Source organism: Kogia breviceps, chromosome 12 (genome assembly GCF_026419965.1).
Source record: "Kogia breviceps isolate mKogBre1 chromosome 12, mKogBre1 haplotype 1, whole genome shotgun sequence".
Lineage (NCBI taxonomy): Eukaryota > Metazoa > Chordata > Mammalia > Artiodactyla > Physeteridae > Kogia > Kogia breviceps.
This window is the reverse complement of record NC_081321.1, coordinates 57610429-57634849: the sequence shown is the minus strand read 5'-3', so window position 1 is coordinate 57634849 and position 24421 is coordinate 57610429. Positions and strand designations below refer to the sequence as shown.

The following is a 24421-nucleotide window of genomic DNA, read 5'->3' as shown; positions in this document are numbered from 1 at the left end:
TCCTAGTATTTATACAACAGGATGACTGGATTTTTTTTTTTTTTTTTTTTTTTCCGGTACGCGGGCCTCTCACTGTTGTGGCCTCTCCCGTTGCGGAGCACAGGCTCCGGACGTGCAGGCTCAGCGGCCATGGCTCACGGGCCCATCCGCTCCGCGGCATGTGGGATCCTCCCGGACCGGGGCACGAACCCGTGTCCCCTGCATCGGCAGGCGGACTCTCAACCACTGCGCCACCAGGGATACCCAGGATGACTGGATTTTAAGAAGTTTCAGTTGATGGACATAGAGTTGATAATGCACATAGCTGCCCTTAGCAGTTTTTATGCATACAAATTGAAGTGGAAATCTAGCAAAAATATCCCTAGGAAATAGCTAAGATTTGAGGGGGGGGAGCATCTTTGTTGTGTTATACTTGTAAATGGATTTAGCTCTCCTCATATTCTGCTCTAAGCAATGCTACTGTAATAATGTAGTTTCTGCACTAGAACACTGGTTGATACAGTAGAAAGTATCAAGTAAAAATGCCCCCGATATACACAAATGCATTAACCCAAGATCAACTTCGTTGGGTTTCACCAGAATTTTATTCTAGTTAATACTTATACACTAGGCAAAGTATAGTTTAAGTGTAATTGGTAGTTCACTAACTTCAGAAATGACTTGTGATACTTTACTAAATTTTGTATTCTTGGCCTCTCCCTAGACAGTCGAAAATCAGAGTATGTAAACATGAGGCCTAAAATATGTATTTTAATGTTTTGCAGTTGATTCTTATGCACATTGTTTATTACCTAACTAGAGGATAACTTTGACTCTGGTGAGCTCCTGCAGTGGTCTAAATCCAAACTGAACTTTTTATAATCAAAGTTAATGATCAGCTTTCTTTATGAATAAGAGGATTATTGCTTAATCTAATTTTTGTGATCACTACTGTAGCAAAAAACAGGAGATTGCATACTAATGCAATGTATAATTTCAGGCTGAAATTCACCTCAAAATTTAATAACTATCTTCACTCCCTTGAATGTAGAACTACATTCATTTAATGTATGTATAAATAAATCTGGTGAATATACACATAATTTACTATTTGTTGTGCTTTAATGTTTCATGTTCCTATTCCAAAATTTAAAAAGAAAGTTGAGGGAAGTTGTCTTAACTCTTTTTTGATTAAATTCCTTTCCAAAGATATTGCAGTAATTTAAAGTAAACCTTACCTATGACTCAGAGAAGAGCACATTTTAGACTAGGTCAGTGTTTTAAGTATATAATTTTTAGCCCTGATAACACCTTCTTCAATTTCAGGTGAAGAAGAGTATCAACATCTTAAAACAGCTGAAGTTATCAAATCCAACGTTATTCTCAGCCCTCTGAATTGCAAGTGACAGTCATCTAGTTTCTGCTTGAACGTTTTTGTTGATGGAATCCTCACTTCATGAAGCATTTAATACCGTGGGATAGCACCTTAAAATAGATAACCAAAATCTGTCTCAACTTCCACCTGCTGGTTTGAGACTTGCCCTCTTCTTCATCTAAGACCTTCTTATATTTGAAGACAGCTGTTATGTCTCTCCTTAGTTGTCCACTGTCTCTTCTTCAAAGGCTACATCTCATCAACTCAATTCTTCCCATGCATGACATCTTTGAAATTGCTATGCATTTTGTAGTTGATTTCTCATACTTCAATTGAACTACGTTTTTTTCCTTAGTGATATACAAAATAATGGTGTACCTTAAAATTGTTGGCAGAGGTTTGCTGAAATACAGTAATCCCACTTAAACATTTTTTCAATCAATGACAGGAACTCTTGAGGTCACCCAGTTCAACTCCTTACCTTATATACAGAACACTGTCCAGCCCGTCTCTCCTCGGTTGTTGGATGAGGTTGAATTTAATGCCTTACAAACCAACTCATTTCAAAATCTCAATTACCTCAGTTACATTTTAATATTGTGCTGAAATCTCTCTTACGGGTCATAGTTCTGCCCTTCAGTTACACAAACGAAATGTGTCTTTCACTGACAGCTCGAGTTTGATACTTGAAGACAGATACGGTTTCCAAAGTTCATTCTCTAATGCTAAACATTCCTTCTTCCTGTTTTTTTTAAATGATATTTTGGGGATACTCAAAAACCTACCTCATGATGCTATGCTGAAGACAGATGTATTAATGCATGTAAAACACTTAGTATGTTGCTTGGTAGCTAGAAGGCATGCCACATTCTTTTCTTCTGCCTTCCCCAGTCATGGCTGCTCTTAAAACACAGCAAACTTCCTACTTTGTTCTGAGCACTACTTTTGTTAATGTAGTTGAGGATTACTTTAGTATTTTTGGCAATAAAATCACAATTTACGGGCTTCCCTGGTGGCGCAATCGTTGAGCCTGCCTGCCGAACGGGTTCGTGCCCCGGTCCGGGAAGATCCCACATGCCGCAGAGCGGCTGGGCCCGTGAGCCATGACCACTGCGCCTGCGCGTCCAGAGCCTGTACCCCGCAACCGGAGAGACCACAGCGGTGAGAGGCCTGCGTACCACACACACACACACACAAATAAATAAAAAGATAGTAAAAAAAAAAAAAATTCCCTTTCTTTATTACACACATGCACATTTAGGTTTTCAGCAACTTTTTTGCAAAATTGATGCTATTAACCAAATTTAAGTTAAAATAAGTGCAGCCATGCTCAGATGCCAAAGAATGGAAGATCTATGGTTTTGGAATGAAGGAGGATTCAGAAGAAGGATCAGTTAGGGTAGAGTGGGAAAAATTTGAAAGTTTTGAAAATTAATTGATAATAGTTAAAAAAGATTCTCTTGAAAATGGAACTACAGCAAAAAAGTTATTTCAAAGCCAACTGCTTTTATCTGTATTTTATTTTCAAATTAAAATTATCAATTTATACCATTCAATCAACATGTATTTACCAAGCACCTACCGTGTCCCTAGTTCAGAAGCAAAAAGGAAAAGACCAGTTAAATGGTTTATATACTAAGAATTTAAATAAATTTTCAGTTCTTAATTAAAATTTGTTATATCTAAGGAAAACTATCTGTGCAATGAAAAATCCCTGAAGATGGAATTTGTTATAGTATCACCACAAGAAGCATAAAATATATATTTGAAACTAAATAGCTGAAAGGCCTTTCCTTTCCAACTAAATAGCTTTTGTTTCCAGAAAGCCAATTATAGTATAATCACAAAAATTTAACATAATGTACATGACACTAGTTATATAGGGAAAATTTAAGATAATTAAATGTAAGAAAATTTGAAATATTAGTTTATGTCAACTTCTGTAAATGTACAATATAACCACAAGTTATAAAACCAAGGAATATAACAGTGTGTTATATTAAAGAGTTTAATATCATATTTTAAAGATTTCAAATAGAATTTTAAAACTTTTAAAAGTTTTAAAACTTGGATTTGGAGTCAAGAACATGGTAATTTCTGACAAGTTCTGACAATTTTATTAACAAGTTATAAAAAGTTGGCTTACATGTAAGAGTTCTCATTTTGATGATTCAGGGTAAATAGAATTCAGAAAACTGGAAAAGTGTGCACTTAAAACTTTGCATATGGCAGTTAAAGCAAACAGCTAGAGGCCAGACAACAAACCACTTTAGCTATTTTGTTTTTCTGAGTCATTCACACAGTACCTACCAGTCATGATGGTGGTGACACTTTATACTGTTATGTTTATATTCATAAGAATAAAGATCCCCTCTTCCATTTTCTTTTTTCTTTACAGCTGTTTCTTATGATTATGTAGGACAAGTTACATTTTACAAAGTAAATTATTATGAAAAAATGTAACCTCTTTTTAAGAAATCGATTTCTGGATTTAACATGTCAAATTACGTATGTGTTCTGTGAAGATTTTTTGCACAAAAGTTGAACTAGAATACATAAGTTCCATTTTCCTACAGAAGAGATGCTTTGGTTTAAATCTAAAGATTAAAAAATCCTGATATTTTCATGTCAGTTTCTCATATCTCAAAATATATAGAAAAAGGTAAATCTGAAGTCATTTTATATTCCTGATATACAAATATAGCAAGGTCATAAATGTTTCATTTTCAAACACGATTTGGTACATGTCAACAAACTTCCACTCTTCATAGAAAAATACGTTAAAAATGAAAATTTAAAGAATCAACTCATTTTTTTTTTACTTCTTCTAGTTCTTTCATAACTTCAGTCTTCAAACATTTTAAAATATAGTATCTGTAGTTGAAAAAGAATCCATCAACTTGTATGTGAAATAACCAAGAGATCAAAATTGAAGGGGAAGTCTACCCCACTCCTTCTCTTTGGCTTAATTTGCACATTATTTCTTTAAGATATATCTCAAAGGTCTAACAAGAAATATCTTATACACTTCTCACAAAAGCATTTTGATTGGGTCTCAAGGGAGTTCAGGAAGTTTTATTTCTAATGCTGCCATTATTCATTTTAAAAAAAGTTTTCTCTGTTCTGAACTTGGTTAATACTAAGAATGTCTCCATTTTTAACCTACAAGTGAAACGGTATATGGTTTCATTAAATAAGCTGTCAAAAGCTGGAAAAAGAAAGACTACATTTTAAATTGTTTAGTCACACCATTCAGTTGTAAAACTTTAGGTTGTTTTTCCTCTGTTTTTCATGTTGAAGAAATAATTTCACAATTTCAAATCAAAGTCAACACTGCAGTGAGGAGAGCTTTTCTACTTTATTACAAAGAGAAGAAGCCTTTATGTGGTCAGAAAATACAAGATTGATCTTTTTTTCTCTTCCTATGAAACGCTGCTGTTCAAACAGCCAGAGTGAATTGTCTCAGTTCACTTCTTTAAGTCCCATCACATTCACTTGGGTATGGATGTCCTTGGCTGCTGAAAATCTGGCCCTTTAGTGCACAGGGCGACAAAGTCCCCTGACCAGCAGTTCCAGAATGTCCCATTTTCATATATTGCATCCATGCACACCTCCTAAAAATGAGGTACAGCAGGGCAAACATTTTCCAAAATAGATGTCATATATATAATATATACACATTCGTACATACATACCTTTATTCATGTGATGTCCAAAAATTTAAAAAAAATGTACACATTTATTACAAAATCGTAACAAAGACTGGACAGTGTTTTGCTCATTCTGGAAAGATGAAGCTCAGTAATAACACAACCCTGGAAACCATCCAGAGATTGTGGCAATATCTTTCTTCTAAACAGTCATATATTCTTGCGTTAAGCTTGGCGAAACTGCCTTTCAAAAACAGAAGGGGAAGTAAAATGAAGGAAGCAGACCTTGCTCATCTTTCCAAATGAAATACGAGAAGGATCTTCACATAAAAATGCACAAACATTTGTTATTTTATTACCAATAGTGCTACAATGAACAATGCAAATTTTGTGGTCTAATTCTGTTGAGTCTTTTGTGGGTTTTCTTTTTTACATTTTAGAAACTAAATGGTAAACTTCTGTCAGTGTACTTGCTTGTCTTTACAGACCCAAGTCTGTCTGCTGGCAAAAAAGAAAATAAATGAAAAAATTCAGACCCTGCTCGAACTAGAGAAAAACAAATTACAAATTTAGTTGTTGGGCAGCACATAATTAGTAAGGCAGGACCTCAAATGGTGACCCTTTGCGTAAGCCAATTGCCAGATCCTCAAGGAATTAAAACCAGGGTGCCTGAGCCACATCAGTTCTGCAGTTATGTTGAGTATTGTGCTGAGACAGCCATACCCCAAGAAAAGGGAAGTCTTTTTTTAGAAGGCTTGCTGAGCAGGGTTGTAGTTGAAGGTGGATGGCAGGTGAGGCCGTTCTTCTAATTTGTCATATTCCAGATGGAACTCCTATAAAACCAAATTTAAAAATTTAGATGATTTCCTTTCCGTTTGATCTCATATTTTTGTCAAAATATAATTTACTATATGAATAAAATAACTACAGGTATGAGAATGAACAGAGATACTAGCAACTCTTTTTCCCGCTAAGTAAAATATAGCTTTAAGAAAAATAATACGCTGTAGTTTCTATCTCATAAGTACAAAAATGCAGACTTTCTGCATAAAAGCCAGAGACTAGTCATGAACATTTATTTTATGACACAGAAATTCTATGCATTTTTTTGCTCAAAAATAAAAGTTTGAAGGGAGCAATTACTATATCACTAATAAAAAGCACTGAAAATTGTAGGATATTTAAAGTAAAGGAACCTTCAATGAAGTATAAAACTTAAAACTTTACTTTTTTTTCCATGAAAAAAGTTTAGAAATAAAGGATTTTCCAATTTGTCGTATCACATATTTTTTTTTTAAAAAAAGCAAAGTTATTCTAAACTTGTTATCTCGGGAAAACAATGAACTTAAAACTCACACATCTCCAGACTTCCTATTTCACAAACCCAAAACCCTGAAAAGATATAACTGCCACCCCAAACTAGACAGTTTTGCTGTAGGCACATCTGAAGATGAACTACATAGCTCATTTTAATTAAACTTTCAAAACACTACATGAATTTTAAAATTTAAGAATGGTGAAGCAAATTCTTCATGATACTCCCCAAGATCAAGAGGTGCAGAATATGACTATGTATATTAAAAAAAAAGCAAACCAAAAACGTACCTTGTAAAATCCAAAACCTAGAGGTTCGAAAATTACTAATTCTACAACCTGAATTGAAGTAGCACAAACTATCTCAGTTAATCCCATTTAAAACACTATGAACCATAATATGTATCATGTACTAAAGAAAGCCAACAAGCAATGTTAGTATCATGGCTTAACATATTTCACCTTATCCGTCTTATTTCAAATTAACCCCACAGTAGATGTTCCCATTATTAAATTAAGTGAAAATTTCATTATTAAATTAAAATGAAAACCTAGGTCATGATTAAATTTTGAGATATAAAACCAAGTATTTAGAATTTAAGGATATTACAATAATAATTACAGAAATAGCAGGTATAATTTATCAGAAGCCTAATATGTGTCAAAACTAGAGAAAAAGCTAAATTTATTCTCATCTTTGTAAGTCTGTGAAGTAGATATCGTTATCTTCATCTCTTCACTGGAGGAAAATGAGGCTCACAAGTAACTTGCCCAAGTCATACAATAATTGGCAGATCTAGGATTAGGATCCAGATCTGTAGGATACCAAAGCACATGATTTTTCTAGTATAACACATTACTTTTAATATTTTTAGCCCAAGATCCAAAACCAAAACTACTTAATTACACCCCTATCCATAAATAATGTTGAAAAAAATTCAGTCCATTGACAAATGCTGATAAAGAAGGCACCCTGTGATGACTTTTAAAAAGTTCACTTTAGAGTTAACTAAGGCACAGAGCTTCTTTGCTTATCAGTAAAAACTAGCAAACACCTGAATCACCATCACAATCACCATAGCCTCCTTAATGCATTGTGTAGGAACCTCTCCCTCTCTCCCTACTCGGTCCAGGCTTTAAAAGAATTTTATTGCCTGGCTGAAGATAAATATCTATATTAGTGGAGGAAGTATCTTCTTGCTGTAGCATTCTTTTATTAAAATTGGCTAATTTTAGTTCTAAAATATGTGTAGTTATTGGGTAAAAAGTCTATTTGTAACTGACAAATCATATACTCCACTAAGTTATATTTATATAAATTAAAATTTTCAACTGTCTTATCCTCATCATCGTGCACTGGTGAACTACACTGTATAATCAGAATTTAAACTAGAGTAACTCCATCAATGCACACATTTCCCCCTGCTACATATTAAAAAAAAAATCAGTTTAAACCTAGGGAGCATAAATATTTTAATATGATAATTAAGAAAACCTCAAAGACCTTATATATCAGATTCAGAATCAAATTTTGTCTCCCGTTTTTTTTAAATAATTGTTTTCTCTTTTATATATTTTCATTCTTCTTTAAAGACATAAAGCTTACAATCTCTTTGTTCCCTCTGATTACTGGTAGTATCTTTTTTATATGTTTATGTTATATGTACACACACAACACATACCACACACACACACACACACACACCTTTGTATAATCTGTAGGGGCAAGAAGTGTGTCTGTTTTGTTTATCACTACCTACTACTGAGAACACTACTGAGCTGCCAGGCTCCCAGAGGGTGTGTAATTAATGGCTGATGAATCAATGAACACAAATCTTCTTCATTTATTTTAGGAACAGAACACTTAAATTTTTAAAATATTCAAAGATCAGGTATTAGAAGTTCTATGTATATATTTGCTTTAATGGAGAAAAGATTTTTAGATTACAGTTTAAAGACTTGAAAGAGTTCTAGGTATAAAAAAAATCACATTTATAGCAGGTTATATGATATGATAAAGAATCCTAAGCATTAAAAATCCTATTCAGTGTTGGACCCACAAGGTGAAGTCGGACTGAAAGAGTTCTGAAACTTTTAAGTCTTTAGTTTGAGAAAGCTATTGATAATGGGGGGGGGGGACTTCTATCACCTAAAAATTCTCTGTGGATAAAATTATTTTAAAAATCTTACTCATTGAGACTACATATACTGTAACAAATTTTTAAATTAATGGGATAGTGAATTATCCTAGATAAATTACATATAGGATAGACCACACAGTTTGCTGAAAAATCAAGATTATCTAAAAGAGAATAAGCAAATACAGTGTCAAAATTTTTATGTACATACATTATTGACATACAGGAAATTCTTTATATAAACAATGGGCTGAATCCTAGAACTCACAGAATTTTTAGGGGATAAGGAATACTTCTGATTTAAATAATCTAATCCCTTACTTAAAATTACAGTTCTTCAATTCTCTGAAAATATTAAGTTATTTGCAAAAGTGAAAGAAAGAACCTCATACAAGTGAGATTAAAGACCTGATTATGGTCTAGATCAGGTCAATACTTTTCAATGATACCATGATAACATCAAGCTATTACTTATAATACTAATTCATACTGAAGGCTTCTTATGAGTTAAAGCTATTAAATGCATGTTCTTTACCTGTGAGTAATAAACCACAACCACTTTACAGATGGGGACTTTGACTTGGGACATGGCACGTCAATGGATTTTCTGTAGTTTGATGAAGTCTGTTAATAAATATACTATGGAACTAAATTTCTTAATTCCTAATCCAATTTCTGGAAAAACACTGAAAACATCCTTAAAAAACAAAACAAACAAAAACTCAGAAGCCTTTGTGAAAAGTTTATTCTGTGAATATAACACAACTTAAAAGTTTTAAGTCCATGAATTATTTAAATATAATCAAAAGCAGTGAGTTGCATATTAATACTTGATAGAAATCAATATTTCTGCTTGCTTTCATCACTATGAAATGTTTGCTTTCATCACTGAAAATAATTTTGTTGAAGAGTATCAGCACAAGTGGCCAGTAAATTACCTTAAGATTTTTCAAAAAGTTTAATAATATTTCTCAAATTTTATTTTCCAACTTCACAGCTAAAAATTTTAAAGGTAAAAGTTAAGACAAAAGCTCAACTGTACATAGGAGAGATCAGATAAAATTAGGTAAAATTATTACTTTATGCACGTGCGTGCACACACACACACACACACATAATTTTCTTTAACATGACATTTACCTGACTGAGGAATTGCTTTTGTGGGAAATTAGGGGCCTTATTAATGTTCAAGTTGTTTCTGAATATTTAGTTTTATGGGGAGAACTTAGTTCTGGGAAACTGATTTTTTTCACTTAAGTTGATTTCTTCACAGATACCAAACTAAAATTCAACTAAAATTACACATCTATTTATTATTGCAAATACCTATTTCTTTTTGTACATATGTTTGGAATAATTTGTGATGATACTGAGCAAAAAGCTTCAACTGAATAGAGAAAACTTCAGTCATTTACTATTAGAATTTTTCCCTTCCAAAGATCCTCTTTCTCTCCTGGAGAACCAGGTTCTCAAACTATGAAGCCAAAGACCAGCATGATCACTGGCATCACTTGGGAAGTTGTTAGCAATGCAAATCCTCAGGTTCCATCCACAGACTTGCTGAACCAGGAACAATGGAGGTATGACCCAGCAATCTGTGTTTTAACTTAGCCTCCAGGTAATCCTGATGCAAGCTGAAGTTTGAGAACCATTGACCTAACCTAACAACAATCAGAATTTTTCCATCTTGGAAGAAAAGTAACAAGCTGTAATAATAATGATGATAAAAACAACAGCCAACAAACTACCACAACTACTCTCCTATATCAAATACCCAATATATGCCAAGAACTGTACTCAGTGTATATGTGTGCCTGTGTAATATCAATTAAGCTACACGATAAATCAGGAGGCAAAAATCATTTTGATTTAAAAGATAAGGAAGCAGACATGGAAAGGAAACTTATACAAGGTGAAAGTATGAATAGCAGAAACAGGAGTTAATTTCAAATCCTGATACAAAAAACTAAGGTTTTCTACTTCACTACATTTCTTAAAGAACAGGTAACATACACAATGTCCTGTATACTGTTTGTAATTAATTACTTATTACTTATTTCATGGATCTACCCTTTAAAGTCAAGACATGCATATTAATTAGAATTGTTAAAATAACTCTAATACAGTGTAGGGTGGTATACAGACTTGGTCTGAGAAGCAATGACATTTACCATTAGAGAAACATGCAAAAGTAATAACAGAAAAAGATTTAACCTTTTAACCTGTATGTGTCTTCTTTTGGGCGTTTTTGTTGGGCTCATCCTTTCTATTTCTTTTTCATGTTTTATATGAAGTCTTCTTGTGATGTAAAATTTTTTAATAATTATCTGGTAAGCACTTTACACTATCTTTTAAAAATGTTTTACTCTTTTATCAGTTTAGTAAAGCTGATTAAAAAAGAAAAACCAAAAACCCCAAGCCAACAACTAAAAAATTACCCAATGAACTGTCAAGAAGTATTTTTTTTTCTGTTTAAATTTAATAAAACCAACAAAACTAACTCTTTAGTTTTTAATCCTAAGATTCATCAATGGAAAAGGCATTCAGAGAAATCCTGGAGTTATGAAATCAGATAATGTGAGTTATATTTTCTTCTAGGTAGACTAAGTACATACATAAGGAACTAAACACAAATGTGTAATATCCTATGACACTGAGGCAAACTGTTAACATGGGACAGTTAGAAAGGTGTTTTTGTGAGGAAAAGTTGCAAACCAAAACAGCTTTTTCCACTGGCCTCTTTCCCCAAATATTCAGCATACCAGTCAAAGGAACAATCATGATTAATGCTTGCAATTTTCTTTCTTTATATCACTTGCAAATAAAAACTAAGGCACATTTCCTGCAAAGAGTGCAAGTGTTTAAAAAGCCTCTATACTGGTTTTATATGAAAATAAATATATATTATATAAAAATATATTTATAATGGTTTTAGGAAAAATCTCATATTTGCTTAAAGTAATAATAATATAAGAATACATGACCGGGATTGCAAGATGGTATCTTTATTTTACAACTGAGTAGACACAAAAATATTTCAAGTGTTACCAATGCTTGTGAAAAATTACAAAATTTCTTACCAAATTCAATCATTTTCCTAAACTACAGGTAAAATGAAGTGTTTCCAGATACTCTCCTAGAGTTTAAATCAAGCCAAGGAGGTGGAGACCTTTTAAAAGACTCAGCAAATATCTGGCACATTATTGGAATGGATGTACTGGTACATATAAACAGATAAAAGAGGACACTTCTTTTTAAAATCTAGATTTATAGTTACACATTTGCACATGGAAAAAAATATACCTTAGCTACTTTCCTCCAGTTAAGACAGTCAAAGAAGTAATATGTTCCCCTCTCATATGTATTGGTTTTCATTGTTGGCTCCATGCCTGGTGCCCTGGTAATCCATACTCGTTCTTCTTTGTGGTATCTCCAATCACGGTTAAAACTTCAATTTTTAAGAGAAAAAGACAATTAATTTTTTCCTGTGGCTCACATAAAACATTTTCTACATTTTGTAAAACATTTTTCAGAAAAGTCACACATAAAATACATAAATACTGATGCTTCTTTTCCCTGATTTTTATTGTTATTAAATACACCTAGTAAAATAAATATAGGAAAAGACTTTCTCAATTTGCCCCAAAACCACACTCATTAATTAACACACACATCTTTATTTAACTGAAGAAATTTTTTATGCAAACAAAACGAGATCTTAAAAGCTCTATGAGCAATGTGATAAAAACTTTGGCAGACCAAAGATAGTGTCCAGAAACTTCACTCCTTTCTCGTTCTTCTTAATATTCAATAGAAATTAAGATATCTATTAAAACAAACAAAACGCCCAACTATTTGTATTATTCTGTAAGAAACTAAATACAAAGCCTATTTGAATTAACTACATAAACTCACATAAAATTTGTAACTATGCTGAAAAACCTCCATGCAAACAAATACCTTCCTATCAATACAATGAGGTAACGGTTATTTTAGACATATATTTTATTTTAGACATATATTTTATATATATTTATATAATTTTACTCATAAATATGAGACAGAACTGCCAGTGATGAATGAATGAATGACCGATGAATTTATTTACTTATGAATAAATTAAAAGGAACAGTTAAAAATTGCTATCTTACAAAAAATGAGGAAAAACATGGAAAAAAACATTCTCAATTGAGAAATAAAAAACAATTTATTATCAACACAGTGAATTTTACGTTTTAAAGTATCTGATCCAAGGCCATTTATAGAAATGTTATTAGGAATATTATAAAATACTTATTAAATCTATAAAAAGGTGTCCCAATCATTACATCGTAAGTTTTTAGTAACAATACACTCTACAGTAAACATGATTAATAGAATAGTCTATTGGTAACAAAATGTTACCACCTGGTCATATAAAAAATGACACAAAATTTTTATTCTTAGAGCATCAGGTAAAAACAAGAATGCTCAGAAAAACAAAGTAGTCAATGGACCAATTTCTTAAGACTAATTTATTTAAGTTGGCCAACAGGCTTCTGATAATGAATGTGGACTTTATCAATATTTCAAAATACACAAGAAATATGCACAGTGCCTTGCCCATATAATGCTCAATAAATGTTTCTTAAATGATGAAATTCACTGTCATTAACATATGTGGTTCCACCACAAGGAGTAAGATGAACCACAGTTATGAACTATACCTTATATTTCATATTTATAAAAATTAGATTAATCACACCCGTGAATCAAGTTGATTTTGTCTTCTCAGACATTTACAGTTATTTAAGTTTGAAATTGTTTTTATGTATACAGTGATTATGAAGACATGGTAATATAAGGTTTCAATCTAAATTTTTACTAAATATAAAAAACTTAGATTTCTTGATGAAGAAATATTTCCACTTTAAAAACAAAGACAAAAACTACAGCCACCATCATTCTAAAAAAGAAGTTTTTAGAATAAACAATATCCACTATAATACAAAAGTTTTAAAAAATACTTTGAACATACAGCTCTACTGCAGCTAAAAGTTGTAATACGTCTCCTCCATTCATGTAATAGAGATAGAAGAGAAGGTCTTCTCCGTATCGACCAAGTTTTATTGCAGCCAGCTGGAAAAGAATAAATTATTCTGAAATGTAAAATGAGCTTGAGAATCCTAACATATAATTGATTGCACTAAAATCAAAATGGAAAGATAAAACAGAAACCCCTCTTTGTAGCAGATAAAAATGTTATTACATGATTACAGAGGTATAGTTATATAATTCTAAAGGGAAGTTTCATCATTTAAATGACTAGAGTCATTTAATAATTATTTCTGATACATTTATTTTAGGTATTAATAGTGGAAAAAAAGCTAAATAAAAACTTCTAAGCAAGACCTAACGCTGTCTTACTCGAGGTGTTTATTAATACTCAATGTGGCAATAGTGGAACACTGTGCTGCTCAGAGATGCAGGACTTACATTCAACTCTTAGTTTCATTACTTACTAATACGACCATATCCAAGTTATTTAATGTCTTTGAACTTTCATTTATAAAATGTAGTCAATGATACCTATAGGATTACTAAAAATGTAAATGACATTAAGTGACAATGTGAATGCACCTTCTGTAGAGTGCCTCACAGAAGACTTAAAAGAAATAGTAACAATCTACATCTGACAGTGATTCACAAATCGATCATGTACTTTTAAAGCAAATCACAGTTAAGTACAAAAATCATAAAGGGATAGTTCTTTACTTTATTTAAATGGATGACGAAAAGATGACTGCTTTTTACATGTCGCTCCACAAAGCAGAAACATAACTGCCTACCAAACTATCAAACACAAGTTCAATAGTCTCAAATTCTCACAGTAAGGCAAATCTTTATTAAAAGCTCACTGAAATGAAAACGTTCTTCTCTTTACCTAGTCCTGTATCTAAATGTTTAACTGTTGTTACACACTCTCTGAATGTTATTTTTCTCTCCATTCATATTATCCCCATTCAGGCAGCAGTCTTGAATGTGACAAATTCTCCTAAATTATTATTTCTTAAGCTGGCATAAGAAAAGGTTCTGGAACCCTCAGGTAATTGGAGCAAAAAATGAGTGCTATAGTGGAGGTGGCAGCAAATCATACAGTCCACAGACAGAAAAAACTAGCTCTATCTCATACTTCTTGTCTTCCATCTACTTAAGTATTAAAAGACATGTCGAGAAATCCGTGTATTTATTTAGGTGCCTGCCCACAACATCAACAACCGTTTGGCTACACAAATGCATGGCACAGACGCAGAATGCTGTCATTTATATGTATTTATACATATTTATGCACATAAGTATAGCATAAATATATCATTTTTAACAAACTGTATCTATCCTTTCACATAACCAAAATCTAGATACCATTCTAACAAAATTGAACTCTCAGCGCTTTCTCCTAAAGCAAAGTGTTGTTTTCTTTCTCAGGAAAAAAAAAAAAGATTAAAGTTCCAATCTGTTAATAGTTATTTTATAACTAGAAATTCAGGTAATTAAAACACAGAAAAAGATTACATAAAAAAGTCAAAGATTACAGTTTTAAAATATATATTTTTTCATTAAAAACATTTTATCTGTAAACATAAAATGAGAATATCAGAAGGAAATTTATCAAATTTTCCAAGTTACTTTATTCCCATCAACTGTGGTTATGATTGTACCCTGTTACTAATAACTATAAGAAAGATTTTACTGGTCCTAACATTGTTTTTAAAATATTTTAAAAATATAACCCAGACCTCATCAAAACACAGGATTATAAACAAAAATAGAAATTAAACTGTTACATATAACTGAATGGACATACAAAAGCATACCCAAGACCACTGCTAAATATTTCAAAAATATTATGCTGTCTGAACTGCAAAACAGCACCTGAAAATAGATAAGTTCATGCTGAGTAGAATAATAAACTACACTCACCTTATCCCTAATGTGAATGTTCGTTAAGTACTCAGATGGAACATGGAAGTCTGGATAATAAAATGAAAAAAGCCTTATTAACTGATTCTCAGTTACAAATATATTTTTTAAAGGTCTGAACAAAAATAGATTCTCCTACCTATGTCTTGAGGTCGACAAGGTGAAGATGCCCAGGGTGATGCAAATTTGGGGTAGAGATTTCTGAATAAGGGAGAAAAAAACCATTCTCAAGTCCAAAGTAGAAAAAGATTTCTAATTTTATTTTGGCAAATCAGGAAAAACAATGACTTCAAATGTAAAATGAGCATCTTTAAATTTCTAATATCTTTTCTTGGTTTTACTATGACTTATACAGCAGGAAACTGAAACAAGGTTAAAAAAACATACATACATACACACACATCTGTATATGAATTATTACTTCAACTCAGAATGCTTTAAATTCATTAATACAATGAATTAAAGTAAAATTACTTTCCCATTTATATGGCCAGAGAAAAAATATCAGCAATTATTAAAAACCAAAGCTCAAATTCAGCAAACATTTGCTGAGTGTCCATTATTATATGCCTGGCACTAGCATGCCTATACATCAGCAAACATAACAAAGATCACTGACAACGTGAAACTTACTTTCTGGTTGAAGATGGTGGATTGGGAGGGAGGCAGACAAAAACAATTTACGTAATACATAAATATTATTCCATGTTAGTGGTGGGGTAGGGAGGGAAGATTAGTTGCATAATTAAACAGGGTAGTCAGGTTAGGGCACATTTAGAAGGTCACGTTTGAACAAAGATTTGAAGGATATGAGGGAGATAACCGTATCTGTTATCTGGTAGAAAACTACTGTAGTCAGAGGGAACTGCCAGAGCAACTAATGCAGAGTTATGACTGACATGTCTGACGTACAGCAAGAAGGCTAGTGAAACTGGAACAGGGTGAACAAGGGGAGAAGCTGTTAAGGTGTAGGTAGAGGAGAGACACAGATCATGCCTGTACAGATTAGTAGGCCTATCCAAATTTTGGGTTTTTAATCATAATAAAACTGCAAAACCTTACTGTGTATTGAAAGAGAATGAACTTATTCAGAAAGGATTGTCCTGGCTGTCATATGAACAAAAGATTATAAGGGGCAAAGGGAGAATCAGGGACACCTGGTGATTGGCTAATGGAGCAATGCAGGCAAGAGAAGATGGTGATTCAAACCAGGGTGGGAGCAGTTAAAGGTAGTGAGAAACAGGGAATTCCCTGGCAGTCCAGTGGTTAGGACTTGGTGCTCTCACTGCCGGGGCCCTCAGGTTCGATCCTTGGTGGGGAACTAAGATCCCACAAGCTGCGAAGTACAGCCGAGGAAAAAAAAAAAAAAAAAAAAGAGAAATAATGTAACAATGATTCCACTATGTCAGATGTTACTGATTGGCTAAGGAGAAGTTCCCAAAAGTAACTGCTGAATTTAATGACACAAAAGCAGTTTTAGTAAAGTGGTGAGGGCAAAATCCTAAATGAAATGGGTTTAACAGAGAATAGGACAAATAGGAGATACAAAGATGGCTCTCCTGAGGAGTTTTGCTCCAAAGGAGAATAAAGAAATGGGGGTGGGGGGGGCAATAACTTATAGAATAAGCTGGATCAAGAGAAGGTTAATGTGAAAGAAGTAACAGCGTATTTGTATGCTGATGGAAATGATGCAACAAAGTGCAAAAAATTGTTAGATCCATATCTTTGAGTTTTCAAAGGTTTAGGTAGAAAGCATGGATCAACTATGGCAACAGGGTGGAAGACAAGAGTAAGGTAGGTGCAGATGGTTGTAGGTGACTGATTTCGTGGCAGGACTACATTGACACTCTTCTGATTGCTTCCTTCGTTCTTAGTAAAGTAGAAATAAAAAGCAAGGTCACCATCTGACACTAAGCACAGGGGAAAAGGTATTAGGGGTTTGAAGAGGCAAGTGTAAAACAGCTGCACAAGAGAACAAAAGAATGAATGGAGTAGGCATGCCGGCTTGATTATGGCTGGCAGAATTAAGGGCTCATTCTTGAGGTTCCTGGCCACGAATCTGAAGTGAGACCAGGCAGTGAAGTTGTGTATTTTTCTCTAGCTAGGCTTAGTAGCACAGGTCAAGAGTGGAATAGGCAGATATAACCAGGGTTGTAGTTTTTGCCATGCAAGTATGACAAAGCAAGAGAGGGGCAAAGCAGTCAGGGGTATATGTAAACAAGCAATCATGACTGACCATATAATTTAACCGGAGAAGAAGGAAGTGAATTCATCTAAGGGGAAGAGAGACAGGGATGTTGAAGAACAGTAAAAAGGTACAAGAATCAGTGGGATGAAGGTCCCAATGGAATCTAATGATTACAGGAGCCCGTAGAAGAAGGAGAGAAATGGAAAACAGGAAGTGGCATGGCAGCACAATCTTACAGGGAAACTGAGGTTACCAAAAATGACGAAGTCAAAGGAATGACTAAAGAAGTGAGCAGCTGAGGTATGATGAAGGGTAAGATTTTTGGAGGAGAGAAATTCAAGAAGCTGGGATTTCAGGATTTAGGAAAGACCATATATGTGTATACTGAAACTGCTAAATTATAAGAGGAATATTACTATAAAGTGAGAGTGATCCAGGAACTAATGTAAGAGTGAATGACCCAAAGAGTCAGCAAATACCAGCAACACTGAGTGGCAGCAGATGATATAATTTGCAGATATGAAATTAAAAACTGCAGGGAGGTATTATACACAAATGTAGGGAGAAAAGAAAGAAACTTACTCAGGAGAGTTCAGATTGAGGCCTAATGTTGTTAAGTCACTTCCTAATGCAAGATGTACCATTCCTGGGTCTGTCTCTGCTGCCCTGATAAATGTTAACAGGCCAATCATTCCAAACTGGTCTGTCACCATCCCTTGGGGAATGTTAGTAACCCGACCTAGATAAGAAAAACAAAGTCATTTTTATCTTTGAGGAAAAAGTAAAAAAAGTGAATTCTAAATATCTTTGATATATTTTATAGAGTCCCACCATCAGGTAACACCTGGATCCCTTTTTTCTGCTGGTTATTATTTTGTGTTGTTGAACTTTTATCTCCAGGGAATTTGGGACCATCTGTACTTGAAGTTGTCTTGCCAGATGTATTCAAATTCTAACATGAAAAAAATTAAATGTGACATTAAAATTTGTTATGTGTAAAAATTTCAAGTTCATATACTAGTACTTTTCTATTCATTTTTTATTATATTTAAGTTGGTAGTAAATTATTACCTGTTTTTCAAGTTCTACATGAAATTTTTTGTTTCCACAACTGTGCCATGGTATACAAATAAATCCTGTATTGTACATATTTGAGTACTTAAAGGACAAGAAATATATGGAAAATATTCTTATTTATCTCAATCTTCAGTCACAGACCAAAAAAACCTCTCTATCTCAGAACTTTTCATTTTGGGATACACTTGAAGTTACACTCCTCAATACTTTATTAGTATTTTTAGAAGTATATTTTAGAAGTATATTTAGAAGACAAACTAAATATAGTACATTACCTAAAATATCACCATAAAAACCTCCAAGATAAGTTAGAAAATATGAACTTTTTATTTTTTAAATTTTAATTATGAACTTTAAAAATTCATATTTATTTTAATTCTTACCCAATAATCTTCTTTTATCAATTATTTTAACAATATACAACTCCCATCACACACACAAAAAGCTATTTTCAGTGAAATGTGGAAGAAATAAACACACTCATTAAGTCAGAGAGAGGAAGCTGGGTTGGCTGAATCAACACAGGAATAAAAATGTGTATAAAGATTCTTCAAGGAGAAAACTTACTCAAGAAAAACACAGCTCCTTAGAAGGCTATAATATCAAACTTCATGGGATCCAGCTGACAGGGACTACAATAAAAGTCTAAATTAACTCTGAGAAGTTCAACAGAAATTTGCAAACCTATATGAAATAGGGAAAAAAATAGGCTATCTTCTAAGTTATAAAGGTTTTCCACATTCTTCAGAAGTTAGATTATTACAGATATTCAAGATAAACAATTTCATAATAATACTTAGTAAGTCCTTAATATAGTGTACAAAACTGTTAATGTAACAGAAATCTGAAGGGAAAAAACTATATAATTCACATACATAATTCTCAGTTACTTACAGATTTACTGTCATCATTACTTGATGTTGGATCTTTATAACTGGAACCAGGTAACGCCGGAAAATCTTCATTGTGTATTGAGAAGTCCTGGGATTGCTCATTTGCTGGTTTTGTTACCATTCCAACTATGTAATGAAAGTAATCCAGAGAATTGCAATTGATATTTATGATATTTTGCTACAAAATTATAAAAAGTTAACTTTTCTCACAATAATATACCAAAAGGTTTTTAAAATTACGCTATGAAAGCACACTTCAAAAAACTGGTGTTCTGGGTATCAATGAGTAACTAAATTCTTATATACTGATTAATAACTAAATATACAAAATAATACAAGGGAAATAAGTGGTAATCCTATAATTCTAATCTAATGTCATACATAGATGCTGAAAAAACATAATTTGATATTGGTAATAATTATTAAAATTTTTCATTTAAAAACTTGCTTTAAATATTTGACTAGTTATTATAAATACCAGTTAATTGTCAAATACAAATGAACAAAATAAATTTTAAAGAACATGTCAGTATTCTACTTGAAAGTGACTTACAGGGTGAGCAAATTGCAATCAATTATAAAACAACTCCATATTATTTCAGATTTTCTTGGACTCCATGTAATAGATGTAAAACATGCAAGAACTGGGAAGTAATCCTCCCACTATACTTGGCATTAGTCAGGCCCTTATTGGAGAACAATATCCAGTTTGGGGCTCCACAATTCAAGAACGATATGGAGAAACTAGAGATGGTCCAAGGAGAGCAACGGGAATGATTAAAGGGATGAAAAAATGGACCTATGAGGAAAGGTTAAAAACATTAGAGTCTGAACTGAGAACCAAGTAGCTAGGTACTCAACTTCCAGGGCAGATCATTTTTGTTTTTTTCTGGGGGAGAGGCTAATTAGGAAACTCTTCATGTGTATAATAATAAATTTTTCCCTTCTTCATATGTTATTATTTGTATTCATATTTTGAAAGCCACAGAAATCCCTCTTGGTTGAAAACGGGAAAAATAGTTATCTTAGAAAAGTGATGAAATGATCCCTCTAAGTTCATTGTTTCTGCTACTGGTCTGTATCAGATTCTACCAAAAGGAAACAAGTATGAGCAAAGGATAAAAAGAATATGGTTACATTCCTGTTACATAATTTTCACGTCTAGTTCATTTATCATCTATCGGCCAAATCTCTTATTTATTAAAGACAGTGAAAAAGGGTATTAATGGTGACCAAGAGTCTACATAAACTATACATGACCCATGACAGTTCTCAACAGGAGGTAATTTTTTTCCCCATGAGACATTTGTCAAAATCTGGAGAGATCTGTGGTTGTCACAATGCGGGGGTGGGTGGGTGGTGCTACTGGCAGCGAGTAGGCAGAGACCAGGGATGTTGCTAAATACTCTACAATGCACAGGACAGCCCCTCATTTACAAGAAACTAGCTACTCAAATGTCAGTAGTGTGGAGATTGAGAAACTGGCTTAGAAAAAATTGTTAATGTATGGTTAGTCATTATTAAACACTAGGAATGTGGGAATGTATTCTTTTAAAAATTGTGTGATGAATTGAGAAGAGGCAGACCATAGCATCATTATTAAGGTGAATTAAGGCAGAAATGCCAGAAGAAAATAACTTCTGAATACCAATGAAGACTTCCTTTTGGGATTTCTATACGAATTAAGATTTTCCATTTAACTTTGCTATCATGGTATTCTGGGAGAAAAAAGCACTTTGCATTTATCAACTCTGACAAAATTACACTACTCTTGATTAGAAAACATATAAACACATGTGTGCACACACACATGCATATACATACATATATATATGTGTGTATGTGTGTGCAATAGAAAGTTTTCACTGGCCATAATTTAAAAGCTTAATTAATTACCATAAGGAGCTCTTCCAGCCAAGGGGTTTATTAATGGAGTTGGGTTACCACTTCCTTCCCTTCTATTTCGGTCTGCTAATGCTGGAAAATCTGAAAGGTCCAATCCTGTCACATTTTCACTTCCATCTAAATAATAAGAAAAAACACTAGTTACTGATTCTACAAACATTTTAAAGAGGTTATTAAAGACCAACTATAATAAAGTTTGAAATAACAGTGCCTTCTTCCTAAACAATGTACAGCACTGTACTTGGTATATGTAAATGTACAATAAATACTTGTGGATTGACTTCATGTGAAAGAATTTTATGAACAATTAAGCAAAGCAATATGTACTTACTAGCATAATAAAAATCCCATAATCCTAGAGACTTAGGAGTAAAGAGAATAAGGAGTAAGGTGATACATTATTTCCCCTGTGAAAGATGGTACTCAAGTTATAGGTTTAGTTAGCAAGAGGGGACACTGTTGCGATAAAACTACTCTTTCATTATATCCAAAAGCAGAGGTTGTATCTGGAATGCCTGGAGCTTCATTTATAACACAAGTGTGATAATGACACTGCCTCCTGCAAATAGCCTGAATCATATTTGAGGCATAGGCAATGGAAACAGAAGCCCTAAGGACTTCTTTTTTCCTGTGGCCTATTAGTCCCATACACAAATGTGTATGCATGTTGAGAGTGTGAAAGTGTGTGTGTGCGTGCGCATGCGCACACGCACGTGTGTTTTGCAGCTGAGAGTATAAAGTAGGCTGGAGAACGTAGGTAAATGTAGGGTTCCCATGTCTAGTGAGAGAATTGTATGAGAATAGGATACAAAGCCCAGAAGTTTATATTACCTATTACACAGTAGGCGCTCAATAAATATATAAGGAATGAATAAAATTTATTTTTGTTCATTTTGAATTAAAAAAGTTTCTTTCCTTTTAAAAAATAAATTTAACCCAACATTTCTACTTTGCCTATTTTAATCAACACCTTAGTCTCCTCTCAACATTTATTATTCTATTATTCTTACAATCTTATAGTCTTAATTTTTGAAGAATTTATTTTCTAGCTTAGCTTTACCCTGCACTATACTTTTTCTTTAATCGGTTTCATCGAGTGTATTATAACCATTTTCAATTTATTTTGCCCCCTTTTCCAGTTAATTTTAATTTTTCTCTAAGTTGCATAATTAGAAGAATCTCAGAAAGAAACTATTAACTCAAGATTACTTTGTTGATAGAAAATAGTTACATTCCAAGTCAGGTGACAATTTAAATTTATGAAGGGTAAAAGATAAAATCATTCATACCCATTGTTTTTAAAGAAATTGCAGTTCATGAATTCTGAATTTTAAAAAGATATTACTATATAAAGGGCAACAATAGACATTAACAATTTATATAGTGCTTTAGTTTAAAAAGCAATCTCTTTTGAATTACTTGATTACAAATTAACTAAAAACTTTCAATAAGTATTAACTTTTAATACACTTCTTCAGGTCCTCTAAGATGGAGTTTAAAACTGCCATATGTTATTTGAGAATAATTTTAACCTAAAAATAGTATTAACTAACAAATTTTTATTTTTAGGGTAAGACTTGGAAACAATTTTCCTAGTGTAAAATATACTTAGTTAAAAATGACTTTAAAAAATAATTCTAAAATTTACAGAAGCATATAAACCATAATTCAGAATATAAGATGGCACTGTGAGACACACTGTTACTTTATGGCTCATTTAGGGGAAAAAAACCTCGGTAATTAAACTATGATATGCAGCCTAATTTCAGAGATATTAAAATATAAAAAAAAATCTGCATTTGAGGAACAATGAAATAGGGTATTTCATATTAGAACGCAAAACTTTAAATGCTAAAATTTGACATTTTAAAGTCTCACTTGGTCGATCTATGCTACTAAACATACAATAACACTGAAAAGTTAAAAGCTGATAGCCAGAAATGTCATTTCAATTACTAAATCTTCTTGTGCTTTCACATACGCCCCATTTCATTGATCATTCTTTCACCTTCCACTTCCTTCACATGTATTTCTCTCTCAACAATCATATTCATTTTTGTTCCTATGACCATGACAACATCCTTTATTTCCTTTCTCAGGAAAGGGTTTGGAGGCAAGGGTGGAAGAAGGTGAAACCTGAAGCAGAATAGCAACAAAGCCTCCTGTTCTCTTCTGTCTGAAGCAGCTGATAAAAGTAATAAACCAACAGACTGCAAGAATTCTTTACTGTCAAAACCAGAATTGGTTTTCCATGTAATTAAATTCTGAATTTTACACAAAATTGGATTAAAAATTTGTAAGAGTTAAATGCCAAAATTAGTATTAAAACTATTAAGAAAAAATTGTAAGCGCTCCATATTTAAAGGTTTCTTCAATCTGGGTCTCTATAGCCAGAATGCCATACCACTCAACCTAGTTTAGAGTGTAGTGACAGGACTGAGATAGGAAAAGCTCTTGAAGCAAAAAAGATTCTGAGGCATAAGTATAGACTAAATAAATGTTTATGCTTTCTCCAAGTGTTAAGGAAATAAATCTGATGTTATAACACTATGCTATTAACATGCCAAGTGAAAAAAATATATTTAACTATCTTTCAACTCTTCACTGAATTAAATTCTATTTCCTGTCAAATTCTCCCTAAATTAAGTTCTATCATCTTAACACAAAAATTCCTTTAATATTTTGACTAGTATGTTGAATTGCTTTATATTTCAAGATCTATCATATTTTTATAGGGTACTAGCTCCAGAATAAGCTTACCTGTTCCATTAAAAATGTTACTTGATAAGGAGTTATTCATTCCAAATGCCTGATTCCTGTTCATTCCAAATCCAGACATACTGGGTACATAGAAAATAATTTTAGATATACAGTAAGAACACTAACTTTCAGATGAAGAAAAACAAGTGTTTACTTTTGACCTCCTCATATAAAACAACATG

At 32.8% G+C, this 24421-nt stretch overlaps 1 protein-coding gene across 8 annotated transcripts in view; it reads right to left on the bottom strand.

Annotated features, from left to right (window-relative positions):
• Window positions 1–4693: 4693 nt before the first annotated feature.
• Window positions 4694–24421, bottom strand: part of CNOT2 (CCR4-NOT transcription complex subunit 2) — a 117141-nt gene continuing 97413 nt past the window's right edge. For all 8 annotated transcript variants that reach the window (XM_059080242.2, XM_059080238.2, XM_059080243.2 and 5 more), the window contains 10 exons: window positions 24240–24319; window positions 21471–21596; window positions 19576–19700; window positions 18436–18556; window positions 18187–18343; window positions 15556–15617; window positions 15417–15466; window positions 13474–13574; window positions 11760–11904; window positions 4694–5837 (listed from right to left, as the gene is read on the bottom strand). In XM_059080242.2, coding sequence (XP_058936225.1) covers window positions 5751–5837; window positions 11760–11904; window positions 13474–13574; window positions 15417–15466; window positions 15556–15617; window positions 18187–18343; window positions 18436–18556; window positions 19576–19700; window positions 21471–21596; window positions 24240–24319 — 1054 coding nt within the window. In that variant the 3' untranslated portion in view covers window positions 4694–5750. The remainder of the gene's footprint in view (window positions 5838–11759; window positions 11905–13473; window positions 13575–15416; window positions 15467–15555; window positions 15618–18186; window positions 18344–18435; window positions 18557–19575; window positions 19701–21470; window positions 21597–24239; window positions 24320–24421) is intronic.